The 27,454-nt window shown below is 37.4% G+C and overlaps 1 protein-coding gene across 1 annotated transcript in view; it reads left to right on the top strand.

The window, feature by feature from the left end:
- LOC150085822 (uncharacterized) overlaps positions 1-27,454 on the top strand; it is a 145,118-nt gene that overhangs the window by 60,529 nt on the left and 57,135 nt on the right. The window contains exons 3-8 of the mRNA XM_090374706.1: positions 13,962-14,000; positions 15,100-15,294; positions 20,675-20,725; positions 22,914-23,102; positions 25,983-26,039; positions 27,188-27,373. Of these exons, the coding sequence (XP_090230832.1) occupies positions 13,962-14,000; positions 15,100-15,294; positions 20,675-20,725; positions 22,914-23,102; positions 25,983-26,039; positions 27,188-27,373 (717 nt within the window). The remainder of the gene's footprint in view (positions 1-13,961; positions 14,001-15,099; positions 15,295-20,674; positions 20,726-22,913; positions 23,103-25,982; positions 26,040-27,187; positions 27,374-27,454) is intronic.

The raw sequence follows: 27,454 nt of genomic DNA, 5'->3' as shown, positions 1-27,454 counted from the left end.
GTGGGGCAATCTTCCCCTAGGAGATATCTCTTAAGAATGAGAAACGAAAGAGGGGGGGAAGAGTGAGAGAGAGAGAGAGGTGAGTAGAAAGAGAAAGAAAAGTTTGGTCATTTATCCTACATTGCGAAAACATGTTGCAGGACAGAAGAAACCGCAATCCAGTCAGCAAAAGAACATCCCACGGCGGTTATTGGACTCTCATCGTCAACAAGTGGAATCCTACTATGGGCGAGATTCAGTGCCAGCATAACATACCTTAAATTAAATTAAATAAGAATAAGTAAACATTAAAATCGAAGTAATGGTTGCAACAAAACATCGAGTTAATTATCGGTTAGAGATGCTCTTCTTCAAGAGGAGTATTTCCATATACAATGGGTTTCCTCAGCCTACAAGTTATTTTTTGGTAGGAATTTTTCCCGCCATAAAGTGCGGTTCAAGGTGTCTTGGTCTGTTAAACCTCGGGCTGTCATGCACTCCCTTACTCCATCCATCCACCCATATCCTCCTAGGTCTTCCTCTTCTCCTTCTTCCAGGAGGTATCCATTCCAGGATAGCCTTTGGATATCTGGTTTCTTGCATCCGTTTTACATGTCCATACCATCTTAAACGCTTTTCTTTGATTGTGTCAATAATATTCTTAGAGATGCAAAAAAAAAAAAAAAAATTTGCACTTCCAAAACAGAAATAGTGATCAGTGGTTGAAATAGTATAATAACTATAGTAACACAGGAGGCAGTTAACAGAACATTAGGCCCTTTCAAAAACACCTTACGCTCAATTATCGAGTTATCCGCATTCCACATAATTCTTGTAATCAAGTTATAAGGGGTGAACTGTGGTCTAACAACCGTAGTTGGTTCCATTATAGCTGGAAACCAACTAATACAACCATGGCATGAAAAAAAGCCCATAAAACTTCTTGTTGGCAGGATAGGATCAGAACGGACGTCTCTTCCACACCATGTGGAAGCAGACCATTCAAAGCCAGTGGTGCTACCGTAAAAACTGAATTAATGAGACTACCAGCACTGAATGAAAAGTGACTTATACAATCAAAATGGTAACCGGAAAAATTTACGCCTTCGAAATATTTGGGAGTATTCCGGCCTGTCCTGCAATCTGCCTTCTTTATTCTCGTAATGTTGCTCAACAAAATGCCATATCAGCTTTCAATTTCACGGAAATGCTCCCCCCCCCCCCAAAAAAAAAAATTGTTACCCTTAGAAACCGACTTCAACATATTTACAACCGATGTAAACTGATGACGCCACATTCTTCATCTCGTGGAAACTTCGCCACATTCTTTATCTCGTGGAAACTTTAGTACGTAACAACGTTTCACAAAGCTCGGACACCACACTTAACTATCGTATCGTCCTAAAACCTGTTTGTCAGTGCTAAAGGAAGCTTTTCTGTTTTCGAAATGAGAAAAATATAGTTTAACAACAGGAAATTAGAGTTCATTATCACGTAGTTTACATTTCTTCTACATAACAATCGCCCATCTGTAAAACCTTTTCCCATATCTATTGATATCCACAGTTATTGTCTGATCATTTTACTATTGGTATCAGCACGAGATTGATCTATGATATGTAATGTCTGCCTGTTTTCGAAACGCTGACTCAGTTTTTCATTTTTGAGGAACAGGTCAGGATTATACGTGCCGTCCATATTCACTTCAATTAAAAAAATCCCGGCAAGAACTAAGTTAACGTAAAGCTGATCATTGTCTATGATCACTGTAAGGGCACTATTGCTCATTATTTATTCATTTATTAAGAAAAAAGTGAGAGGCAGTACCCTCAAAATCATCATGATCAGCAGCACCTTAGTACTACCATTCAGAGGTGTTCTGTAATGCATAGTGCTACAATGCAAAGAATGCGAAGAAAATTGTTAGGCGAAATGTCTGTAACTCTATAAATGTCGAAATGTCTAAATGCCCACTGTCTTGGAGCCGACGTCTGAATCAATTGAAGTGAAAAACAGAAAAACATCCACCATACTCCTCTAATATGAGTACCTGTGACCTCGAACTTTTTTCCAGAATGAAGGCACTCCTCTGGGATCAGCGTTTTAGAAATAACATCCGGGCATGCCATGGACTGGTCTCTTGCAGATATCCATTAAAAAAAAAAAAAAAAAAAAAAAAAATGGAGCGTGTGCTGAGCACGCGCGGTACATGGTTTTATATTAAACATCCTTCCCGTTTCTTCGATTGAGGTACCCGATTGACGCTGTTTTACAAAATTATTGATGTGAAAACTCCTATAGCGGCACTAACAATGGAATGCAACGAAAATGCGAGGCAAAAAAAGAAATTGTTGAAAAATTGTATTGTTGCAGTCATATGACAAATACTTGTATTGTTGCAATCATACTTCCTGCAGTAGTAACTGCAGGAAGTATGATTGTGACGTCATATTATTTAACAAATGGCTACAATCAAATGAGTAATTAAGCTATTGGCTTCGATTTTGCTAACCTCTTCCAAGCCAAGGATATTTTCACATAAAATAAAACACCTTTCGTACGTGCAAGGTACACAGGCGGGTTTTTTTTTTTTTTTTTTCGTTTTTTGTTTTATTGTGCTTTTCTAATGCAGTTCGGCGAAATTCAAACAAATGCATATGGATTTTGTAAATTGATTCACCAGAACTCGAGATATCGTACCGGTCACTATAAATACGTCACGCGCTCTAATTATAGTGTGATTAGCTGAGAGGTCAAGAGCGAGAGTGCATAGCACGCGTTCCTTGAGTGGACCGGGGTTCAAGCCGTGACTACTAAATACGATAAATATTTGTATTGACAATTTATTGTAAACTCTGACTTGGTTGTCGTGTCGGAGTATAAACAGAAAAGTTATTTATTTACTGTACCACTAGTGGCACAAACTAGTGGTGGGAGTGTGGGAAGTGCCTCTGGCGGAAGCCGCTTATGACGTCACTTCCGTGAAGCATTTTTCGTGACCATTCAGATTTACACTGTTATAGGTGCCCCCAAGGATGTTTCACATAAAATATTTGCTCTGTACAAGGAATTTTCGGGTTATCACGCCGACACACTACGTCCATGCCAAAAATAATTCGACATCCAAGCAGAATTTTGCAATTATTCCACACTCTTTGTTCCTTTTTTTTTAAAGTTTATATTAAAAATTAAGAAACTTCCTGTTTCCAGCCAAAAATATAAAAAAAAAAAGTGTAAGAGAGACAGGGAAGGCGTGCGGCACTAAGTACAGGCGTAACCAAGACCATCGTTGGTCGTTAGCTCCCAAGGAGAAAAAAGTGTTAAGAGCACAGAGCATGAATCATGTGAAGAAATAACCTTTGTTAATTTTTTAACGTATTACTCAGTAATTGTGTTTTAAATCAATAAATTGCATCAATGCATGCAGTAAAAGAAAGTCAGAGCGAAAGAAATCTTAACATGATTCCAAAATTTGGCAACGTCCTAAAGGGTGTGTTGCCAAATTCTGGAATCAATATTAACATTTCGACATCACGACGCGAGCTTAACATATTAACATTACGACACGACCCCATGTATTCGTTTCAAAGATTCTCACACGAAAGTTTCGATATCAGAAGAAGGTCGCTGCATCCCGTTCTGCTGCTTCACTCTGCGGTGAGGTAGGACACCATCATTGTAGCCAAAGTAGGAAAAAACAGGGGGATGAATCCATATAAATGAATTCTTAATATTTTTTTATTTGCTTCCATTTTTAAATACTGTCGAACTGGCTGATTAGAATACAGTTAAATGAATGTTTTACAAAATAAGTCTACTTTTTAATCAGAATTAATCTTGTTACTCATAAAAATAAAAGCAACAATTCACACACTATAAGGTTTTGCACCTAGTTTATAGCTCTGTTTACGTGTGTGGCCAACAAATCACTCATTAGTTGTCCTTTCTGATGATAAACTCTCATTTTAAGTACGTGTAACTATCCCATTACAACCGGTCCGCTCTTCATTTCAATAGAGTGCGTTAGGAAGAGTTAGTTAAGGGAACCGGTAATACAAGAAAATCTCTGGAACGGGCAAGTTTCATTACGCTAGCGTATTACACTATTATTTGGCCTTCCTACTTTCACCTTCGTATTACTCATTACAGGTCTTTGTCCCTGAAAGTTCTCCACCTGTACAAAAGCATAATGAAATTTGAAAGAGAGAGAGAGAGAGAGGAGACTGTGAAGAAAATGAGACCGCAAGAAATAAGTACTCTAAAGTAGTAGCAATTTACAGAGGCAAAATATCCCCTACCCTCGCGATGAGACTCATAAAGGAAGGAGGCCCACTTTGAGAGAATGAGGGGGGGGGGGCATTTCACGAGAGGACTGATGTTCCCGTTAAGCGTTCACTGATTCTCAACGTGAAACACGATGTATCCACAATTTCAAACGAGTTGTTTAATGGAATATGCAAATGATTTCCTTCGAAAATTACTTACTTTTTGTTCCAATGGCATATAACCAATATCATTGTTGATCAGCTTGTTTATTTATATTTCAATTAACGAATGTAGTTTAACTAGAACACATTTAAATACGGCTTACATCAGAAAGTGTGGTGTGACAAATGAAAAAAAAAAAAAAGAACTGGCAACAGCTTCTAAAATGGTTTTCAGTTGTTCTATTTGAAATAAAGTCAGAAATGATCTCTATTGCCCAACAAGGCGAAAGCAGACATGACGAATTAAAAAATGATGAAAGTGTTTAACAAATAACATCCGTTGGCATACGAGATATAGCAATAAAGTTCCCCTGCTGTTGCAGTTATTTTCGATGAGTTTGAAAACAAATGGAAGTGGTATGTTGTAGTTCAAACTTCCTCCAACAGAGGGTGATACAGAGATTGTGCAGTAGGCTGACAGATTGCAAGTAACAACCGGTTTCCCTGTCAGATTTTGGAATAGAGCAACGAACGAATCTCAAATTTTGCTTTAAACTGGGAAAATCTGTAAGAGAAGCGTACATATTTTGACATATTAAGGTCAAAAACTGCTTATGGTGATGAAATTAAGTCGCAGCACTGTGTTTGAATGGTATAAGCGGTTCAAAGACGAACATGATGATGTTCGCAATAATTCAAGACAAGAAGTAGGCGTCTATTAACCTCTCGAAATTAGGAGAGAGTTGCAAAAGTTCACGTGGTGGTTTAACTCTCAGAATAATGGCTGATGAGTTGGATGTGAATAAGGAAGCGATTCGTCAAATTCCGCATAAAAATAGAGGGAAAAAGGAGGCCTGCGCAAAATTTGTGCAGCATAACTGCACGGATGAGCAGAAGCAATGAAGGGTCACCGTGAGAAGAATTCATCTAGACTTGTCAAGACAATCCTAATTTCCTCGACTGTATTATCACTAGAGATGAGTGTTGGGTGTTTCAGTACGATCCAAAGACGAAGTGTCTGCGAATGCAGTGGATTTAAAAATAATCACAAAGGCCAAAACGTGTCATTAACAGAAGTTCAGGATTAAGACGATGCTGATCACGTTTTTCGACAAACAAGATGTGAGTCACAAGAAAATTTTACCCGAAGGGAAAAGATTCAATGCTGCGTTCTACGTACAGATGCTTCCAAGACTACTGAAGTGCATTTTTAGGGGGAGGCGACAATTTCGACAGAAAGGCAGCTGGTTCTTGTTGCACGACAATGTCCATTCCGCACTTTTTGCGAAGACTTTTCTGAAGAAACATGGCATTGTGGAGATCAACCAACCCTATCCTCCCGATCTAGCACCACCGGACTTCATATTTTTTTTTTGAAGGTTAAAACTGTTCTCAAAGGAAAGGGATTTAAGGATTATTTCAGGATGACAAAGAAAAAAGTAACCACCGAACTGAATATCACCTCTTTGGACGCCTTCGCTTACTTTTCAGAAATATTTAGAAAGGTGTAATAAGTGCCTTCAATCAGATGGTGATTACTTTTAATAAAAACAAAACCATTTTTGAGCTCTTTCACTTTGTGTTCTTTTTGTTGCACCAGTCCGGAAACTTTACTGCTACACTTCGTTTTCTGCAGTACACGAACAAGCAAATAGACGCAATTATTCGACGTATTCGACTCGCCGGCCAAAAGGAACTGCTCTGTAAGATCGTTGAATAAAAAGCCGTCATGGCAGAATACGGTATCTGTAGAAAATGGAGAAACGCAGGGTAACGGTCTCCTGAGCAGGTTTTACGGTGATAACTCGCATTTCCCTTGACTCAAGGCAATTTCCCTTGACTCTCCATCGCCTCCGTTTATTCCAAAAAGGGGAGTGACCCTTCTCCATGACAGTGTCCATATAACTCCTGCAGCAAATTTCTCGTCCATCTCCCATATACCCTGAACCTTGGATCTGTAGTAGAGAGAATTTAATCGACGGGATACGGTCATTCAATAGCTCTTCCACAATGCATTCACGCTACAGCTACACACCTTCTCATCAACAAACTGTTGATCTAAGAAACGCAGTACTCACGTAATCATTCTGTACCACGAATTATGTGAGTGAAAGGTATACGGAATGACAGAGATAAGAGAGCAGCTAGCGAATGTCCTTCAAACATATATCGAATGTCTCTCCCATAGTGACTTCTACTTGATTGGACTACAGAAGCAGCTCTTCGAAAGAAAACGCTTCCAACGTGAAACTCGAGGTCAGCCAGTGGGTGTGCACAAACCCTAGTTTCTCGGAGCAGGACTTGGACAGTTGGTGTAAATTGGAGACAAATGACCCAATCACAATGGTGTTCATGTGAAAGAAATAAGAATATTTGTCCTGTATGCGTTATTGGTATTGGATGTGTATGTCGACATAATAAAAACGAGTAATGTACCTCGGAACGTTGCTTACTGAACGTCTGTCGTATATAAGTATAAATTGAAAAAAAAAAAAATAATAATAATAAATGTCGTGAAAATGGGACAAATGAATTCCATTCTCAGTGAATTCCGCGGTCTTCAATATTTTTTTTAACTGAACAAAAGATCAGGAATGCAGTTTATTATTGTGTTTGATTGGAAGATAGGGTAGAGCTGGCAATACTGTCAAAACGTAGGAGATCAACAAACTAAAAACGCGATAATCAGGCAGCTACATGACCATCACTATCCAGATTACTGTACAGACAAAAGAAGTACGTAGTTAATGGTTACGCGCTTTGCAATGCTATTCTAAAAGTCAGCCATAGTTTGTCCTTTAGATGTTCCCATGACCAAACGTCGCATGGCCTGAGGTGAAGAAGTAACGCAGTAAATATAGGTAAAATCACTGGTTAGGTTAGCCTGTTACTTGGACCATAAGGAAGAGACTTCAAAGTATTCAAAAAACTTCATTCGACAGAAAATAATTAACTAAGAATAAACTTAATCCCAAAAGAAGACTGGACAAAATATTCTAGATTATTATGAAATGAAGAACACTAACAGCTGATAACATTAACAAGGAACAAGAAAATAAAAGTTAATAGATTAGGATATATAGAATAAATAACCTTAGAAGATTTAAAAAAAAATTATTAAAAATCGAGAAACAGATAAGTTCAGGTATAAATAATGTGTTGAACTATTTAAATATGGCAGCCACCACAAAAACTAATCTTATTTAATAATATTCTGAAATCTCCGGATCCCAAAGGTGTGGAAAAACAGAATAGTAAATAAACAACCATAAAAAAAAAGAAATCGAAAATAAATGTAAAACCTACAGATACGATGGGGTTCCGAAAAGTAAGGTAACACATTTTTTCTCTCGATGATGTTTAAAACAGGACAAGACAAAAACACAGTGACCATGTCGTGAAACAATCATCGCTGGGCTCTAAATATGGATTTGTCTCCATGCATGAAGGCAACTGTGTGCAGGCAACCTTCTGACTGAAGGACAGGAATATTATGATTCATGAGGAGTGGACAGTAATGTGCACCTTCTCCGTAATTATGTCCTTGAACTTGCTTAGAGAAAAACTTAATGGCTTAATTAGCTTTGAACCAATCGAAATGTTTAGATTTAGTATTTTAGCTGCAAAATAAAAGTTTCAACACGCAGCGCGAATTAAGTGTGAACTTTATGATCATTACACGTATTATTCTTATAGTACTCAATACAATAACTAGTTACCAAAGGCAAAGAAAGATGAGATGGGCTTGGAGAGAGAAGGCATTTGTAAAATTAGACGTTACTCGTCGAAATCACATAAAAGCGAAATGCCAATTTATCAAAACAGAAATAATTAGATCCAAACCAGTTCCCATTTCAAAAATATTAAATAAATAAAATCAATGTGATTGTTACTTCCATAGGCAAGTAGAACCATCATTTACGGTCTGTTGTCGAATGCTGCCAAAGAAGAAAGGAATTTACAGCATCAAGGACCCCGCTCCCCAGAATGAAGTAACGTTATTTGATCTCAAGCGGCAATGTGCACCAGTTCCCCGACATTTTCCTTCCACATTGTATCCAACAACCAAATAACCCAATCCTAGAACAGGCACAATTTTACAAATAGGAGGTTAGATTTATCAAAGTCGAGTTTCCACTGTATCCTGCTTTGATAGAAAAACTTAGTGATGACTGAAATCTTATTTCTGTGTAATAATTTAGCCAGAATAGGGTTTTGTTTACGTTTATGAAACCTCTTTCCCACTCTTACACGATTTAGATTGTCCAATACTCCGAATAGGTTGTAGATCCCGTCTATAATTACAGACTAATTATAATTAATCAAATAAAGAAGTCAGTTCAATCTGTAAGAATAGTAACTAGGTTTAATAATATAAGTAATTAACAGAAGCTTTCGAGATTAAGCATCCCTTTGTCAGCTGTGAGAATACATACATAAAACATTACATTACATCCTCGTGCAGGCTGTCTCGTTTTACTCAACATGATCACGCTCTGTACATTCCATTTGTAACGTTTATGTTTTATGTATGTATTCTCACGAAGCTGACGAAGGGATACTTAATCTCGAAAGCTTCTGCTAATTACTTATATTATTAAACTTAGTTATTATTAATTACGTATATTATTAAGCTTAGTTACTGTTCTTACCGGTTGAACTGAATTCTTTATTTATCTATGTAATCCCGTACCACAGGCCTCTTCAGTTTTATAATTAATCAATTCAGAAAAACTAATCTACTAATACACAAAACTTAGTATCTTAGCATTGTTATATAACTGCCCGTTTATTTTGTAACAGATCACTTTAGAAGATCCAATAGGCTGTACTCTGAATTTGTTTTCTTTTCGATTTCCAAAACACAGCTGTCCTAATTAACAACAGCGAACAGGGTATGTGTACATGAGAGAGCAGGTGCGAAAACCTCACCCTATAATAAAAATGTGAACATCTTTCGTACCGCAGGCCTTCGTCCATTCTAAACTTAAGCGTAAAATATAAAGAGCTACGTATCTTGACATGCTTAGTCCACTGCCATCTTCTTGGGAACCTGCAGTACTAGTTGTATCGCAGCGGGGCTCTGAAGGCTACATGCCTATTTACTCAGTGCTTAACTTTCATGTTCCGGTTCCAATGAGAGTTTACTTATGCATGTTTGTCTGCTGCTTTCATTTTAGCGAATAGCTATAGTTTTCAGTCAACTTAAGAGCAGAATCTAAACTTGGGAAGAAATGTATAGAGTTTAAAAAGATTTGCTGATATTTTTCTGATTTGAATGGTACCTAAACATGCTAGTTTTGCCACGGCAAAACTTATGTAATAAAATTAGATGCTTAAATAAATTTGATTCTTAATGTACCAAGGTATTGAAATGCATCGTCACTCCATTTGAGGTATAATAGAAAACAATGGCAAAAAAAAGTCAAATTAATAAAGACTGACTGCTTCCTTCCGTGTGAGTAATGAGGTGACAACAACATTCTTACATGATGATACGGTCTTGATCCCACACCACTATATACATATCTTTTTCATTTAAAGATTTTTTTAACCCTGAAAAATCCAGTAAAATGGCAAACCAACCACAGAATTCACGCACAGTTCACCGACGCCTATTGGTATCAGTTCCCTAGAGAAATATTAACCAAATAACTTGTAGGAAACAAACCAAACCTGTCTTGAAAACTTGCATAGGGTAACTATCTCAACTGGCGTTTAATATCAACTCCAGCAGGACCATTAGCAGGATGTTAATGTTGTTGTTGTTGTTATTTGGTTTTTAGGAGCATTAGCAACTAAGGCCATATTGCTCCGGGAATATGCGGTGGTCATTCCCTGACCTTTCCGCATCCTCCGTATTTGGTGGTGACGGGCTCGAACCCCGGTCTAACCAAGAAGCGTGTGCTACGCACTGCTGCTCCTTCCCACCTGGCTACGGAGGCGCCATCAGGATGTTAATATCAGTTACAATTGCTGCTATGAACCTTTACCAGGTGGACCAGGGGTGAACTGCAAATTATATTCCCTGCAGTGAGATAATCGAACAAGCTCCCTGTGCCATTTAACAATCATACCAAGCCAATCCTCGTCCTCTCCTCCACCGTAGTGACGGTATGGTATTTTGCCACTTAGCCACATTCAAAATTTCAAAATTCTTCAGTTTAACAGAATGCGGAAGCAACGGACAGCGTCCAGATGAACCGAGCTTTTCGTCCATACGAAACCCCATGATGTGACTGTCTCTCAGTCTGATTATCTTAGTGGCATACACATTAAATAAAAGACAATATACTTCTCCATTGGACAGTGTTTTTTATTTAGAGTAGTGCAATACCAATGCAACTAATGGCGAAGTGCTTCTACAATATAAGATCGATGCACTAAGTAGTAAACCCAGTTTTTTCAGAGCTACGTGCAGAGAGAGGGGTTCACTATTAGACGTTTTCTTTACTAACTAGTGTGCAGGGTTCCTGCTTTTGAAGAAACTATAAACGATTTCTCTCGTGTGAACGTGATTTGCAAACCTGTAATTCATTCAGCTTCATCAACAAGAAGTGCTGTGTAAAGTTTTCCAACTGGAGCAACAAACTGTGGTTTCTATAAGGTACTGTAATGTGAATCTTCGTGATGACTATTTTCTTTAAAGTTCAAGCAGTTAACCGTAAAGTCTGACGCTGGTGAGTAAGTGCAACTAGTTCCACTAGAATTAGAATTACTTGGGGAACAGCTGTAGGTTGTAGAAAACATATGAAGGTGGTTAATGACAAAAACGTTTAAGAAGGGTGCACAAACAATATGTGCAGCAGCATTCGAGTGGTGTAACAGTAGTATGTGGTGATGGACTTCGTGCATCCAAAGTCCATAATAAACTTGCAAAACATATGAAAGTAAACATTAGTGCTATCGATGAATATTAGACTAGCAGCAGTAAAATATTCGCAATCTTTCGTTGATAATACCATGAATCTTTAAGTATTCTATTTATTATTATTATTATTAAACTTGGCGGTCCCAGCCAGCTATATAGAATACTGTACAAATGCTGTATATAATACATATAATATAGCGCAATAAGATAAAATAGTACAATACATAGGCATGTGGGTATATGTTCACCACAAAGTATTCTAGTGAGAGTTTGAGCTTTTCAGAAAGAAGCTCAATGAAATAAAAAAAAAAAAAAAAGTAGGACTGCTCTTGGCCTACATATATAACGCTGAGAAGACTGGACTTCTTGGTGCTTGAAAACACACCGCCCTCTAGGCATGAGAGCTCTGTTTCTAGGAGGTAAGCTCAAGAAGAGAATCTCGGCCATACTTTGGGATAATCCTGATGGTAGCCATCGACTGAAGTCTGCTGTAATTGGGAAAGTTAGAGTGACCTAGTCATGCATGAATTCTCAGTCATTTATTATAGTTAATCCAATGCTTACTTCACACAGGAATTATCTTGTATTGGCTCCACAACCACAGCAAACCAAGGGTTCAGCGTTATCAGATTTAAATCATCAACATTATTTTCTGAGCTTTATTGATCAATGACAACGCATCTTCGAGTCCTTAGGCAACCACGGAGCAAAGCTCTGTAGTCATAACTAAAAACCTAAGTGCCTTTCATAAAAAAAAAAAAAACTAAGTGCATTCCACCACGGTTTTAATCCTACGATAGAAACATTGTATAGATAGAAATTTATTCATGAATTTCATGTAGGGCAAAGGATACTATTGTCCCTCTGTACAAGTCGATGGGTGGGATCACATTTTTTTTTCACATTTAGAATATTGTTCAGGTCTAGAAGACACATTTGAAGGAAGACATAGAACTTCTGAAACGGGTTCAAAGACTGGCAACCAAATTAATAAGGGACGTTGATCGATATCCATAGGAAAAACGAATTGGGAAGTGCGGACATTTATCCATTATAATATGAATACGAATAACTGTGAAAGTCGTTCTCTCGTGAACTATGAATAACCTTATGTGCATTCGCTTTAACCTACATGATTGCCTCCAAATGCAATTTAAATTACTTTTTAACCCTTCGAATCTCTTCCAAGATTCATTAAGCAGGCACATTCACAAGCCCGACAGCTTTTAACTTTGGTGTCCCCTAGCCATAATGAAAAATAGTTTTGTGTTCATTTTTCAGTGCAATGATTCAAGAAAAATCTATTCGAGAACCCTTTTGAGCTTGAGGACCAGGTAAAACAGCTCTCTTGTAAACAGAGCAAGCTAAGCAAATCTTATTCAGTCTCCTAGCAATCTTGGATATCCAGGGAAGTTTTCTGCGTCACCGAATCAAACAAAAATAAAATTATCTGATATTATATCCTGTAGCTTACAAAACAGTACTCAGTAATACATCGCCCAATATATTAAATAAATCAGCAGTGCAGCAAATTACTATTATTATATCTAACATGTTTGGCAGCTGTACTAAGAGCAGAGCACATTAAATTACATGGCATATTATGATAGTGAATGACAGAGACGTATAGTGAAGCTGTGGAATGATGGTTCCAGAATTATTCATGCATAAGAGTTATAGTAATAGACACAGCAATTTTTATTTTAGACATACTTTTAACAGTTGCAGTGTGGTGAGTCTGATCTCAACTCTAACATTTGGAGTAAGGAATTTTATATGGAAAAATAAGTATTCTACAGCACCCAATCCTTTCGCGCTGTTTCAGCAGCTTTTCAATGTATAGATTTTCAATCAGTACAGAATTGTTCGTTGATCGCCTGATGGATGCGTTTTCTAGTTTATCGCCAATGCACAAACATGAACCAGTTGTTGTTTCATTAGCCACAGTAATCGACACATCTTTAGGTGAAGGTTCACGAGGTAATATTAAAATCTTAAGTTTGAGTTAAATATCAGGTCTGTGTGCTTCTGAAAAGTGGGATGAGCATGCCGTGAAGGATTGAACAGATCAGGATGGCTGTGTTTCTCCCACTAGATTTCAAAAGATGATTTGGAGGCCAAACTTTGCAAGCAGGTAAGGTAGGCAACAAGCTGTTCAAACTTTTGTGTTGATGACTAAGGCGTTATCTGCGGGACTATATGTCACAAAGGTCTAAGCTACCTTTATAGCAGATACTCCTTAGTAATATTAAATTTTCAATGTTCCTTTTCAGAGTTCTCCTCCCATTCTCCATGTGAGAACAGAAGAACTCTGAGACTGAAAATACTCTAAGAGGACTCTGAATCCGAAGATAAACTCTGTAACGGAACTCTGGGAAAATCTTCTTCAATATCAATTGTACAGATTACTTTAGCGAGTATATACTGCGCTGTGTTCTTTTAAACAGAAAGGACGTATAAATTGGAGGATATCTCCATTCAGGAGAAAATGTTCATACATATCAAATAATCAGATATTATTCCGAAAAAAAAGCTTCTAATCAGACAGCAGGAACTATATTTTTTCTTAAAACTACAAAGAATAGCAGAATAATTATTGAGATGCATGTTGCATAATGTTTATTAAAAAAGTTGCAACATTCCAGCGCAAGTGATATATATTTCTTTTTTTTTTTTTCTTTTAGCTCCTGTGCAGTCAAATGCCAAATTTCCTCGTGACAAAGGTAAGATGCCATATGTTTGTACTGTATTGTATTATAACTATTACGAACCGGAATTAGTTGAATCTGGCAAAAAGTATTCTTATTCCACACAGTGTTCAAAGGTGAAAAAAAGACTTCAACCTTTGTAATTAAGAAAATCATTTCCCTCTTCAGTAATACCTGCAGTTCAGCAATGGGAAAAATTGAGATGAGAAGTGGTTAATATATTTTTTAATTTTGTGTTTGTACTCCGGTAGGCTTCCTGTTTTTGTTAATAATGTATTTAAGATAGCCTTCTTAACCATCAGATCCACCTACCATTCACGGTCTCTCTCTCTCTCTTGGAAGCTCAGTCGGCATGATACATTGCTGTCTGCTACTCGTGTGGCGAGGTCTGAGTTCGATCTACATCGATAGTTTGTAGGAATTCCAAAACCCTCTTTAATCGAGGAAGTAGTTGGCCGATCTCAGGCTAAAAGAGTGGGGGTTTTCAGTAAGTTATTCTGGGCTTTTCAGCCCGCACAACATAAATCGGCCTGTGAACACACATTTCTACAGACAAAAATAGAAAATACAGACATCAGCGACAAGCGCTGTTAAAACGCACAATAATTAAACACTCCAATACCCATATTTGTCTCTCATTTAGCCATTCCATACAGCGTTTCACAGACTTTTTAATAATGCGATTCACTGAATGAATGTCTTTGCAAGTTAGACATGCAGTAAATGATACCTTCACATTTATAATGCCTTTTTAAGTCCAATATCCAACTGTTATAAGAAGATACGAATATTTCCGATGGAATTATTTGTCTTTATTTAATGTGGTACTCGCTGGTCTGAATATGAAACAGAACAGCAAGTATTTGTTGATACATGAGAACACGGGGTTATATATTACCTATCTGATTTAATCAAACAGCCTCAAGGATTCTTAATGCTGGGGGGTTACAAAATCGAGGTCTCAATAGCCAACCCCCCCCCCCCCCCAGTATTTTCAGGTGGTGGCATAGCTTGCATTCTCTCTCTCTCATTTTTAAAATAAAATTTAAAACTCTCTTCATATCACTAGGAAATTAAATGTTCGTTTTTACACATTTCTTTATTCTTTTTTTAGGATGCTACTACATGATGAAACATTACGAAAATGGACAACAGATAGATACAAATGAACCATGCTTAAACTGTACATGCGTTAGGAGCACCCTGATGTGTTACCTGCGAATATGTCCTTTCGTGAAGCCAATCGGAGAAGACTGCATAGTCGAAAGACACCAAGGAGACTGCTGCCCCAAGATCTGGTGCCCCGAATGTAAGTAATTATGTCTATGAAATGTATTAAAATTTAAAATATGAATTCGTGGACAGCAATCTTTAAGAATGTACTGTCCAATTCCACTAAAGGAAGATGAACTGATCCATCTTTCTCCATGCGTTGCCAAGTACGTATTTCATGGGTAAAAAGCTAAAAAATCTAATGGTGTCGTTTTCGACAAAGACATTTCAAGAATAGCAGCAGTTTAAAAGTTGTTTTAGGTGCCACTGCAGCACTTAACGGTATTAACCAAAGAAAGAAAAAAAAACGTTCCGAACTACTTTCATAAAACTCATGGTGTTCTCTGTATTGCATGTGATGGTCCAGTATCAAATTCAGGCGAACAATAATACGGCAAGCAAATACGTGCTGTATCTCAGGTAGCGTTATTAACACTTTCCGATGTATCGGATTTTTAGTGCCACAAGCATTTTCGGAAGACAGATCTACCAAAAACGACTAAAGTAGAAGGCTAAGCATAGCTGTGAAGGCATTCCTCTCCAAGTGTAAAACTAGGTAAGTGCTATAACACAGTTGTGTTCAAAGTGAGGGGCACGAACTGCTAGTTTTCATTATATAATCATTTTATTTTCTTACTTGGAAAAAATATAAAAAAGAATTCTGGACGCACTGAGTCTGGATGTAGCGTTAGAAACAAAATAAGAAGGGAATCAATGAGAATATCACAGACAGCTGGCAGTCAGGCTAAACTTTGTTAACGTCCACGGTGTGCAAAAAAGCTTAATCGCAAGCGACAACTGAGCTAACTTAAAACAACAGTTTATTTGTTTAAGGTGACATAAAAGTCTAAAGAACTAAAAGCAATAGTTAATTTAAATGTCATCACTCCGAATCTCAAATTATCTTGATTAGTTGATCAAGATCTTAATCTGTCAATTAAAACATCGTTGAAATATTTACTCATTTCTTTTCGAAATATGTGAGATTTTTTTTTATACCGAAAAACAACCACTTAATGAGAGTGGCATGAAGACATTGTTGGGATACTGTTGTGATATGTGGACAAGCAATGCCCTTCTGTGTGAAATGAATGAATAATTAGAAGCACAGTTCTTAGACTCAATAACGTTGAGTAATTAGAGCACCTTTAGCAATGACCATTAATTAATTGTTCTAAAGTTTTAGGCTCATCACCGACTTAGGCCATATTGCGCCGTATATATTATGTCTGGAAATTGCGTGTGTTCCGTGATCGATTTGCCTGTTTGCTGGAGGAATGACCCAAGTTTCAGGGAGAAAAATCATGCTACTCTCGCCCGAGACCAATAACTTAGTGACGTTGTGAAAAAAAGTCCAAAAAATCTCTGAGGTCATCGACAGTACTCGAACTCAGCTCTTTTCCATCCGGTGTGGGGAGAATAGCAATTATACCCGCGAGGGCTCGGAAATGACCAAAATTGCTCTTGTAGGTGATGATTATCCCTATATAATGATTATATGGGGACAGGGTATGGCTCTCCTTAGTCCATAACGAGCAACCCATTCTGCCTAACTTGTCTCAAGACGGAAAGGCGCTCATCATTGGTTAAGTATCAATCAAGTAAATATATGATGCTGTTTGGCGTGACTGGCAGTGTTAACTACGGCAAAATAAGCATGACCTTGGCTACTTTGCGGCAAGTAACTAAGAAAATTGAGGTGTCTGTAAACTGAATATATTCTTAACCACTTTGCCTGTTTTCTGGATGAAAACCCCCTACGCTCCTCTTCCGGTACCGAACGACTCGGCGACAGTGTGAAAAAATCCCATAAAATTCCTCTCATCTAGGCAGAACTCGAACTAGAGTTTTTCCACAAGGGGTGAAAGGATTTTAACGCTGTGTTAGTTCCAAAGGACAGGACAGAGAGCACTATATGGTGAAGGTATAATGTGAGCGGTTCATGCAGTGATTATAATCACAGTCCTCCCAAACCGTGAGGAAACTGCATAGGGTCAAATCTCCTGCGTCATGCAGTTCAATTTTACAGGCTTTTCAATACCATGGGCTAGTTATTCAGGCTCCAGCGAAAGCAGCAAGAGTTTTTGCTCCTGGAAAGTCAGGTTTTTTTCGTCCAGCAAACAGGCAAAACGACCATGGACCACAAACAACTTCAGACAAACTACTATGGATGGAAAAGTTACTTGCTCGGGAAACCAGATAATTGAAAAAATGTTTGTTTTATTTCATGGAGTGATGCGTGGCTACAACACAATGAGACTCCTCTTATTTTTCCGCTAAAGTTCTCCATTATGTTTAAAATCTGGCAGGTAGCCATGAATCTCTGCACTGTAGCCAATAGATAACTATGATATGTTGATCCATGCTGTTGGTCTTCTGGGACTCCTTAGAAGTTATGTATTTCACGACGCAAGGGCAACTAAGGAAAAAATGTGAGGCGAAACTATAAATTCTGACCTCCCGACTCCAACAGCCCACGTGATCTTTAATTTACAATCACAGCAGAACAGCCATCAGATCTGGAGTTATGGTACTTTCAGCATCGGTCAGAATCGTTACTAGTGTATCCATTTTAGTCAATTATGGTTACACTATCAAAGAACATCTATTATCCGGAAACGCTTAAGATGTATAAAGGGTTCACCAAAGTTTTTGTCATCACCAGTGTATAACAGAGAGTCAAAGGAATTTGCAGGTTTGCCAATGATCGGAAGAAAATAGTTCGGACAGTTGAAAAGGATGAACAATTAATCAGAATGGTTGCCTCTGAGCTGCAAAATAAAGTTAGATATTCCTATAGATAATTAACGATCAATGATATGCATGTTGGACGTTAGAAATTTGCACCATGCCATTAAAAATACGATAAGACCTTTGTTAATGGTGGTGCCGTTGTATCGGTTTTCATAAACAATTACAATGAAGTTGTAACCTTCTCTTTCCAATGGTTGGCTGAATGCCAGCGTCGCATAGAAAAACAAAATTCAAATCGAAACCTGCAGAAAGGGAATAAGTATCTTCCATAATCAGCGCTGCTATCACCTCCAGCAATGGCCATGGTGGCAGTGATTTGCGGTGATGAAACGCAACTTCACGATAACCAATTTAAGTGACAGATTAAACTAACCTCAGTGTTGAATTTAGTAAAACATTGCACGCGTCTTTAGAAACAATAAAATAACAATGAATGGCAAGCAGTAATTACAGGGGTGATTAGCATTACAACTAACCATTTTTTTTTTTTTTTAATCAGGCCGGCTTCATCCTTCCCTAACTTGTACCAACAAAATAAGTATCTCCCCCACCAACAAAAAAAAAATTAAAAGAACTAATTAAAAGAAACTATTATTATACAATATTTATAAAATTAAACACCAAACCACCGGCTGAAGAAATTATTACGGATTGCAACCAATAATGCTGAAGAGGTGCCAACTGCTACCAGATTACAAGCGAAAATTAAGAAATTAAATAACCAAATGAAAATAAAAATTTTAAATTTTATAACAGATAAGAAGAAGCCTGCGCTCACCTAGGAAGCACAGTAGCAGGTCTTCTAATTCGAGTATGGCGTAACTGCTACCGGAAACAAGTTAGGAAACCCCTACTCCACTAAAACAGAATGGACTAACGTAGACACTTGCTAAAGAAAGAAAAAGAAGCCTAAAAGAAAATTTATGGGAATCGCAGTAAGCACTTCGTGAACGAGGCATCGGCCATATCGAAATTCCCAAAACATTCGCATTTCTGTTATGGCTTGTTAACAACCAAACAACCATGGATGTCATGTCCCGAGGCGAACGATCAAGACAGGCACAGCAATAGAAAATAAATCTGAAATATGGTTAGACTTCATAATAGGATTGGACGGCTCAACTGTTTTTCCGGAGGAGGCTGTCTCCAGTTTTGGAATTTTGGGCAATGGTTCTCAGCTCTACAGGAGGACTGAGGTGTCCGCCGTTACGCCTCCAGGATAGATGTGCCTTGCCGATTTTTGTCTTTTGGAAATTCCCCATTAAGCAAGATCGTAGTTCTCGGTTTAATATATGACTGAAACGTGCCATCGCCTTCTCAAATTTCTGCAACATGAGTTGCTGAATATTCTCATACACTGCACGTACGTATATACGGTAGTTGTGGAGATGTGCATTTAGGAGTGGTGGTTGATAGGCTCCCTCTCATATATTTCTATGCTCTTGGTTTTCTGTGATGCTGTATGCATGAAGTTCTATCACTTTTGAACCAGCCTCACATGGCGTCTTTTCTTTGCCTGCTACTGTTGCCCTGATTATTTTCTCTTTGGTATTCCAGCATGATTTTGCCTTGTCAGATTCTGAGGGGATTGGAATAGCATCCGATCTGTTTTTCAGAGGCTGTCTGTTTTGTTCCCTTCATTTACACTCTCACATACCGGAAGACTAGCGGCAATAGGCTTCTATATAACGCTTCTCAAACTAAGCTGCTCAACTGATGAGAATCCTGAACATCGTTGACATGCTGGGTTCACGCAACTTTACATGGTTTGTCCTATGTCAGTTTGAAAACTGCAGAGTGAGGCAGAGACGTGTTCGAGGGTTCGATTTCTATTTCTTCGCTCGAAGCTTAATCCACCAACAAGAACACTCTAATAATGAGGGGATAAATGCAAACAGTGATTTTCGGTGATGAAACGCAACTTCACGATAACCAATTTAAGTGACAGATTAAACTAACCTCAGTGTTTTCTGATGAATAAACTAAAATCTAAGTCAAGAACGAAGCTAGAATCAATGATCCCCTAATCTGTTTACACTATACTGCACTGTATTTCTTTCCCCCTATTCACAATAACCTTTGAAATAACTTGGAGATGGACTAGACTAACCAACAGTTTACTCATTGTTTTTGCAGATGATGGTTTGTATTCATGCTCTCGGTGTTTCACATCTTTGTGTGTTTTATAAGTTCTGTTTATACTTCGGCACGACCAGGGGAGCTTAAAATTACTCAGTTTGATAATGAATACAACCATTAACCGTGGATAATGGTTGTATTCATTATCATGGTCCAATTGAAAAGTGTTCGCTTCTGCACCTCGCGCTTGACCACTCGTCTACGTCGGTCCCTAGTCAGTAATCATATATTTTTTTTATTTTCTCTTTATCGTATTACTATATGCGCTTTATTGCAATGGGTTTTGCACGTTTACTTATATGTTCAGTGCGTGAAGGGATAAGAGCAAGAGATGGAATAGCGGGATGTAAGTCTTAATAAGAAACTAAATCGGGATATGAAATAATGAGCCTGCCCCGCCACTCTCACATAATTGCGAACGCACCAAATATTTTTCATCTAATCACACAAAAAAAAATTGTGTATGTGTGTGTGTGTCTTATGTCTGAGAATTTTTATGTACATTATGTTTTTTACTTTTCTAGTATATCCTCGACTTACGACGACAACAGAAAGTCCTGCGGAAGAAACTACAGGTAAGAATTTAATCAGGAACAGGTATGATGTATTTAAAAAAATAAAAAAAACCAACTTGCAGTTATCACGTAATGATATCCGATTTTACTCTACAGTGTTTGACTTATAGTTAATTTTTCCGAACAGTGTGTCGAATAACCTGAATTTCATATCTATAAGAGTTCTTGAGAGTTACACAGGTAATTCTCAAGAACTCTGTATCCTGACAAAAATGCGACTTAAAATTCTGCAATTGATAATATCGATTGCAAGGAGCTGGGAGAGAGAGAAGACCGGTTTCGATAGTGTTTGAAGAAGTTTTCATGACATAAAAAACTACTAGCTAGAGAATTATGGTCCAAAATCTGGGAGAACGAAACAGATTTTTGGGACGTGTAAATGAAGACTTGAAGTTGAACAGAGGCCAGTTTGCAGACTGGGTTAAGACACACGTCAAAACGTGTGACCAGAAGGCGTGATTCTCAGCGAAGAGAAAGGTAGAAGAAACCCTACTCCCTCCCCTCCCCTTAAATCGGCGAACTACAGTCTTGAAGGAAAGAATTTTAGAAATTCCTCCGGTCGTCGATGGGAATCAAACCCAGACTATCCAAATAAGCGGCAAACGGTGAGTATTGTGCCTACTTAAGCATCTTAAACGCAAACAAGAAAAATGCCGCCGCCTCCCCACGAAAAGGTCCCATTGACACTATTCATTTGGCTGCCTCGAGACCGGGAAGCGGTAGTTTTCATCTTAACACAGCCCTGTGTATGTATCAGCCACACAGGGCTGTGTTAAGGTCAACCTTTGATGAACTTTAACCTCCAGGTCCAACCTTAGATGAAAATCATTTTCATCTTAACACAGCCCTGTGTGTGTATCAGCCAAATAACCTGTAAATTCGGAAAGTTAGTTATCCTCCGGGTCCACGAAAACAGGACTAAAAACGTGATGTAACCATTTTTCGGTAACAGAAAACGGATTGGTATTTCGATTAACCAGTTTTATATTTTTATCGAAACCAAGCAGTTAAATTTAAAAGTTTTGTCCTTAAATTTAGAATTGTTATTTCTGTATCGTTCAAATTAATTAAAAATAATTACAAATACGCAGATTTATCACGTACACTGACTGACTTGAGATGAAACTGCATCCAATAACAGATATATCAGGCCATAGAGAAAGAATTAATCGTGAATAGTCTTCTTAATTTCAATTACCACTTCACCCAAGTTTAAAAAATATATTTCATATAATACAACTTTTTTTATTGTAACTTGAAATACTTGTCAATAGAACTCAAAATAATGAAGTCATGTAACACCCACTTATATAACCATTAATCATAAAAAGCTGTTTGAACAAATTTATGCGGTACTGAAGAGTTCTGTCAATGTCAATTGTTGCTGTATGTACATTAAATGATATTTAATTTATATGCGAATGCATGGGGCCTTATTGAACAGATAAAAATTTATTATAAAAATCAATAAGTTACACGGATTATCGAGACTCCATTGTACTAAAAAAACGACGGTTATATTTGCTAATTACATTTGAAATTAGTGACATCACTACTGTATAAAAACAAAGAGAAATAAAGCGAATTTTTCGTTCGCACTCTACTCGATTTGCATAAACCATTTGCAGCAAGCGCTTTAATATTACTAAGTGCATTCACAGAAAACAAGAAAACAGATATTCGTGTTTTTTAAATGTCTTTCATCTAATACTTGAGCTCTAAGTATTTTACTAAAACGTACATTTAATAATTTTAAACAAATATTATAAATAACATAACAGACTTTATTTTGATTAATATATTACATATCTTAATCACACATATTTTAGATTTTGATAGTGGGCAATTTAAATTTTATCGATGTTTTCATCCCAGATTCTGTATACGATTCGGCAATCCTATACAGCATCTAGTGCACTAATATTAATGTAGCTCGTTCGGCCTGTAACTTATATTATGCATAATATACGAAGACGCAAATTGCATCTTAGGTTATTATTGTTCACTTATGAAATGTTCTGGGAATTTTCGGACTTATTTACAACTATATAAGAGAAAAATTAGGTACATATATTTAGTAACACGTCAGCAATAATAATAAAAACAAAAAATTAAACTTTATATCTCTGTATTTCTAGCAGGTTACTCATAAAAATGAACTGAAGAAATGTTTTATTTCGGGCTTCAGGTTGCTACATAGACGGGGTGCACTTCCGGGAAGGAGCAAGACTACCTCAAAATTCAGAAAAGCCATGTGAAGTATGCTACTGCATAAGGAACTCTACCTCGTGCGTTATAAAAGAATGCGAGCTGCAAGTACAAGGTTGTTCTCCAGTTTATGGTGGGGGTCTCTGTTGCCCTTCTAGGTACAACTGCAGTAAGTACAGCTAAGCTGCCATTCTTATTCTAGTATCTTATATATTTATTTGTAACAGTTTTGGGAAACTTTTCAACTCCTACTTGAGGAGAACGGCTTGTATATAACAACAAATTAAAAGCAGTCTCACAGACATCCAAATATAGCAAAGAAAGACTCTTTAAAAAACAAGTTCGAAACTAAAGGAAATCCCACGAATGAACAATAATGGAGTCGTGCATTTTGGCCATCCATGATAGGTGTAGTATAATGGCGTACAATTAACTTCACACTGATTATGAACTTTGAATTTAATCTGATGAAAAGAAAACTGAAGTTACTTCCAAAAGTGGAAATGGAAACATATATATTTTTTCTAATTTTCTTTGATATCTTGGAAAAAAATTAAAAATTTTTGGTTATGACACTACATGCAAATATATAGCGCACTGCTCGACAAAATTAACAGAACATGTAGAAAACAAACAGGGTGTAACTCGATTAGCGTGTGATGTAGCGGGAGAAAATTTTGATATGATAGAGAACTAAATAGCATAAATATTCCAGTTGTAAAAACTCATAGAGATCTCGGGATAATATTTGACACTAGACTTAAGTTCACGTCGCATACTGATATGTTTGTAAATAGAATGAACTTCTTACGTTGGACAACCAAATAGCACTTCTTGCATGTGAAACCAACTACAACTGCACGACATATAAAAACCACAGCGTATTCGGCAATGTTGTATGGTGCTGAATTGTGGGCATTAGCCACCCATACCCACATTAGGAGAATATATGCGACTAAATTCTGGCTGCTGAAGTGGGCCAACAATAAACACCGTCTCCCCCATCAGTTAAGGACCCACAGCTTGCTTAACAGCTTAAACTACAGCGTTTACCAGACATCATTGTCTGAAAACGACTGTCAACCACAATAAAGATGATGACTGGCGTGATCTCTTCGCCTTACTTCTGGCAGCTATGTGAGTGGTACATCCCACCAGTTGCCTTAAGAGGCACGAAATCTCTGAGGATGATAACCAACAGACTAAAGATGGCCGATAGGTTCATACCAGCCAGAGCGTTTCAGTCAATTCACAGCTTATCACATGTGGGAATTGACTCTGATAAACTTGTAGAAGATCAAAACTATAGAAGATAAACTGCGGTGTGGTTCGCTGAGGCTACTGTTACCTAGCAGTTTTGTGTCAACGACTGTGTGTAATTATTTGAACAAGTGAACCATGCTCGACATTAATGTTTCTATAAGATTCTGTGGCAATAAATCCCATTCTTTCACCATCGCAGACCAAGTGACCAAGGAGTTGGCTGTAGGGGTGCAATGCGAAGCTCAAGAGCGTCCCACACATGTTCAATCAGATTTAAATTTCGTGATCCTGCCGGCCACGGAAATCGTTGAATACCTTCAGTTTCAAGATATTACTCCACCACTTAAGCTCTATGTGCAGTGGTGTTGTCAGGCATGGAGAGAAAATCGGCACCGACTGCACCCCTATAAAGTCGCACATAGGGTTCGTGGATTTTTTTATCGGTACCTCTGCGCAGTTACAGTATCCCTATCAGAAACATGAAAAGAGGTGCGGCCGTTAATCATTATTCCGCCCCAAGAACATCGCCTCCACCGTAGTGTCCCTCTCTCTCATGTTGGAGGGACAGTACTCCATTCCTTTGTTTCCAGATAAAATAACTTCTAGCATCTGTTTGTAGGCTAAAAAGGGATTCATCAGAGAGCAGAACTGTACCTCATTTATCAGGGCTCTAAGTTTTTAGCTTTTTTTTTTACTGGAGTTATAGATACTTAAATTCCCTCTACTGTAATTTCTTGAACCAAATATTTTGATAATAATTATAGTTATAAGTAATTCAGGTGGTTTATTAGTTTTTTCTCTATTTATAATTTAAAAGGAGTTACTGAATGGATACCATAATAATATTTATGAAGATAAAACTGAAGTATTAATACTGCTCTCCTATTTTTGCAGTAATAGTGATGACTAATTAAATTGGAATGTAATAAAAGCAACAAAAACAAACAACACCGAATAGGTATAAGTGATTAAAAAGAATCCATGAATAGAGATTGGGTGGGGGACTGGAATGGAAATGTCGTTGAGCGATGGTGGACAGCATGCAAATCGGCTTGTGAACACACACGCCGTGCAGACAACACTTCTGGCGTGGTATGGTCTAAGCTGCTGATGCACGGTAAAAAGAACACCACCAAAAACGACAATGTGATGGAGTAGGTTTCAATTTGTAAAGCATAATCACACATAAGGTGGGACTGACTCTCACAGTACATTACATGCTTCGGAGGTAATGGGAAAGAAAGTGAGCCAAGGACAAGAACTTTTGTCTGCCTTTAGCTAATAAGGTAAATAATTTTCATCCAGTCAAACGCTCATTAGTACATCGCTGCATTCGCGAAAAAAACTGAGCTCAACCCTGAGATTGTCTTTTGTCTGCAATATGCCAGATTGGCTGATGGCCAGCGTAGTTGGTGGAAAAAATTTTAATCAACATAGCCGATGTCCAGCTTACAGAAGTTTGAGAACCACAGCTGCATGTTTCCACTAGCATTTGTTCTACGCTCGTTTTATACCAATATCTAAATCTAGCCATGTAATTTTCTAATCCATTTATGTTCTGTGAATTCTAATCCTGTAATTTCTTTCTGTTAATAATAACAAATATTAAATAATGACTATAGTTGGGATACCTTTTGTATTCTAGTGGTTTCCTTTAGAGAAATAATCATCTAATGAAAATTCATATTCTTATTTTTAGAGCAATAAACAAGTTAAAGAAATTTAAGATACAAGATACATCAAATAATAAGATGATATTCTAATTTATGCTTATTATTATTTACAGCTGCTGAAGCCGCGACTACGTTACCAACAGGAGTTCATGAATTGGTTCCTCAAGAAGGTAAATCTTTTGTCTTTTCTAAAAGCATGCATAAATAATGAATATAACAGATATACACTGAATGGCAGGTGAAGAAATAATTCATCTTCATATGTAATATTATGCCATTTAACAGTCATAAGAAAATTAATTCATGGCCTGCACATTTTGTCGACTATATGTATGAACTGCAAAGCATGGCATATTCCTTGATTTTTATTATAGTTAAATCACTTTCATCGCAGATCAGAACAGAACTCCAGTACAGATTGACCTGAACACATTTTTCTGTTATGTTTGACTGTTAAGGTCTGATATTGGCTATCGGAGAAGGCTATTACCGGGAGAAAAAAAAGAAAGAAAAAAACATCTTTTGATGTTCTTGTTGGTGGATGGCTTTCGCCCTTCCCGTGTCCTCCTGGAACGTATCCAGAGTATTAAGATAACATTTTAAAGAACCTGATAACGAAAGTTCATTTCATTTTAATTTAATTCCGATGTAAACAAGTTGGAGTTTCTCTTGCTCCTGAAAGTAGACACTTCATTCGCAGAAATAACTCTTGTGTGTAGTTGTTTTAGCTAAGCGCATCAAGTAACCGTGCTGCAATGTAGTTTAGTTATGAAATATACGATACCACACGTACTCGGCTCATCCTCCATCCTTCCAACAATCCTCCATCAGTGAAATTCATCCAGATGGTATTTCTTTTCCATGTTATGCAGTCGTAACAGAAAAAAAATCTAACATGTTCTCTATCGGAACAGTGAAAAAATTTCATTTAAGCATAATTCTAAAAAAGTGGGAATTTTCACGCTTCAGGAATTTATGTGTAATTTGTCTGCATTTCTAGATGGAGTGCAGAAACGTTTATATACACAGAGCTATCCAGCTTTATACATATATTTTGTCTTAAATAAAAAGCATCCTTAAAATTATGTACACATATAAACTATGAAACATACAGCATTTATATTTGTAGTTCCCCTCGCCTTTTCAGTTGGCCTTAAAACTTTTAAGTTATCCTCGTATTACGGTTTCATTTAAGTAGAAGGTAAAGAGTATGCCTCCATAATTTTCATTCAATTTAAGTCCTTCGACGTTCTCTGTTTAAATCAGTATAAAGCTGCACAAATTAAACATGTATGCTAATATTTTACTTCGGTTCCAGGGTGTGTACATAATGGCCAGTTGTACTCTGATGGAGCACCCGTCGTGAGTGATGATCCGTGTAACCACTGTTATTGTATGAGAAATGAAGTTGTATGCGCTGTAGTTAAATGTCAAGCGCCAGACGACGGCTGCATCCCAGAATCTCCACCAGAAGGGGAGTGTTGTCCGCAAAGATATGAGTGTCGTAAGTACAAACTGGATAATATGACATATTTCTTGATATTTATTTTTTATTAATTAATTTACTGGAACGAGAGGATAATTA

The sequence above is a fragment of the Mastigoproctus giganteus genome, chromosome 5 (assembly GCF_048544385.1).
Source record: "Mastigoproctus giganteus isolate SK-2022 chromosome 5, ASM4854438v1, whole genome shotgun sequence".
Taxonomy (NCBI): Eukaryota; Metazoa; Arthropoda; class Arachnida; order Uropygi; family Thelyphonidae; genus Mastigoproctus; species Mastigoproctus giganteus.
This window is presented reverse-complemented; position numbering and strand designations above follow the sequence as displayed.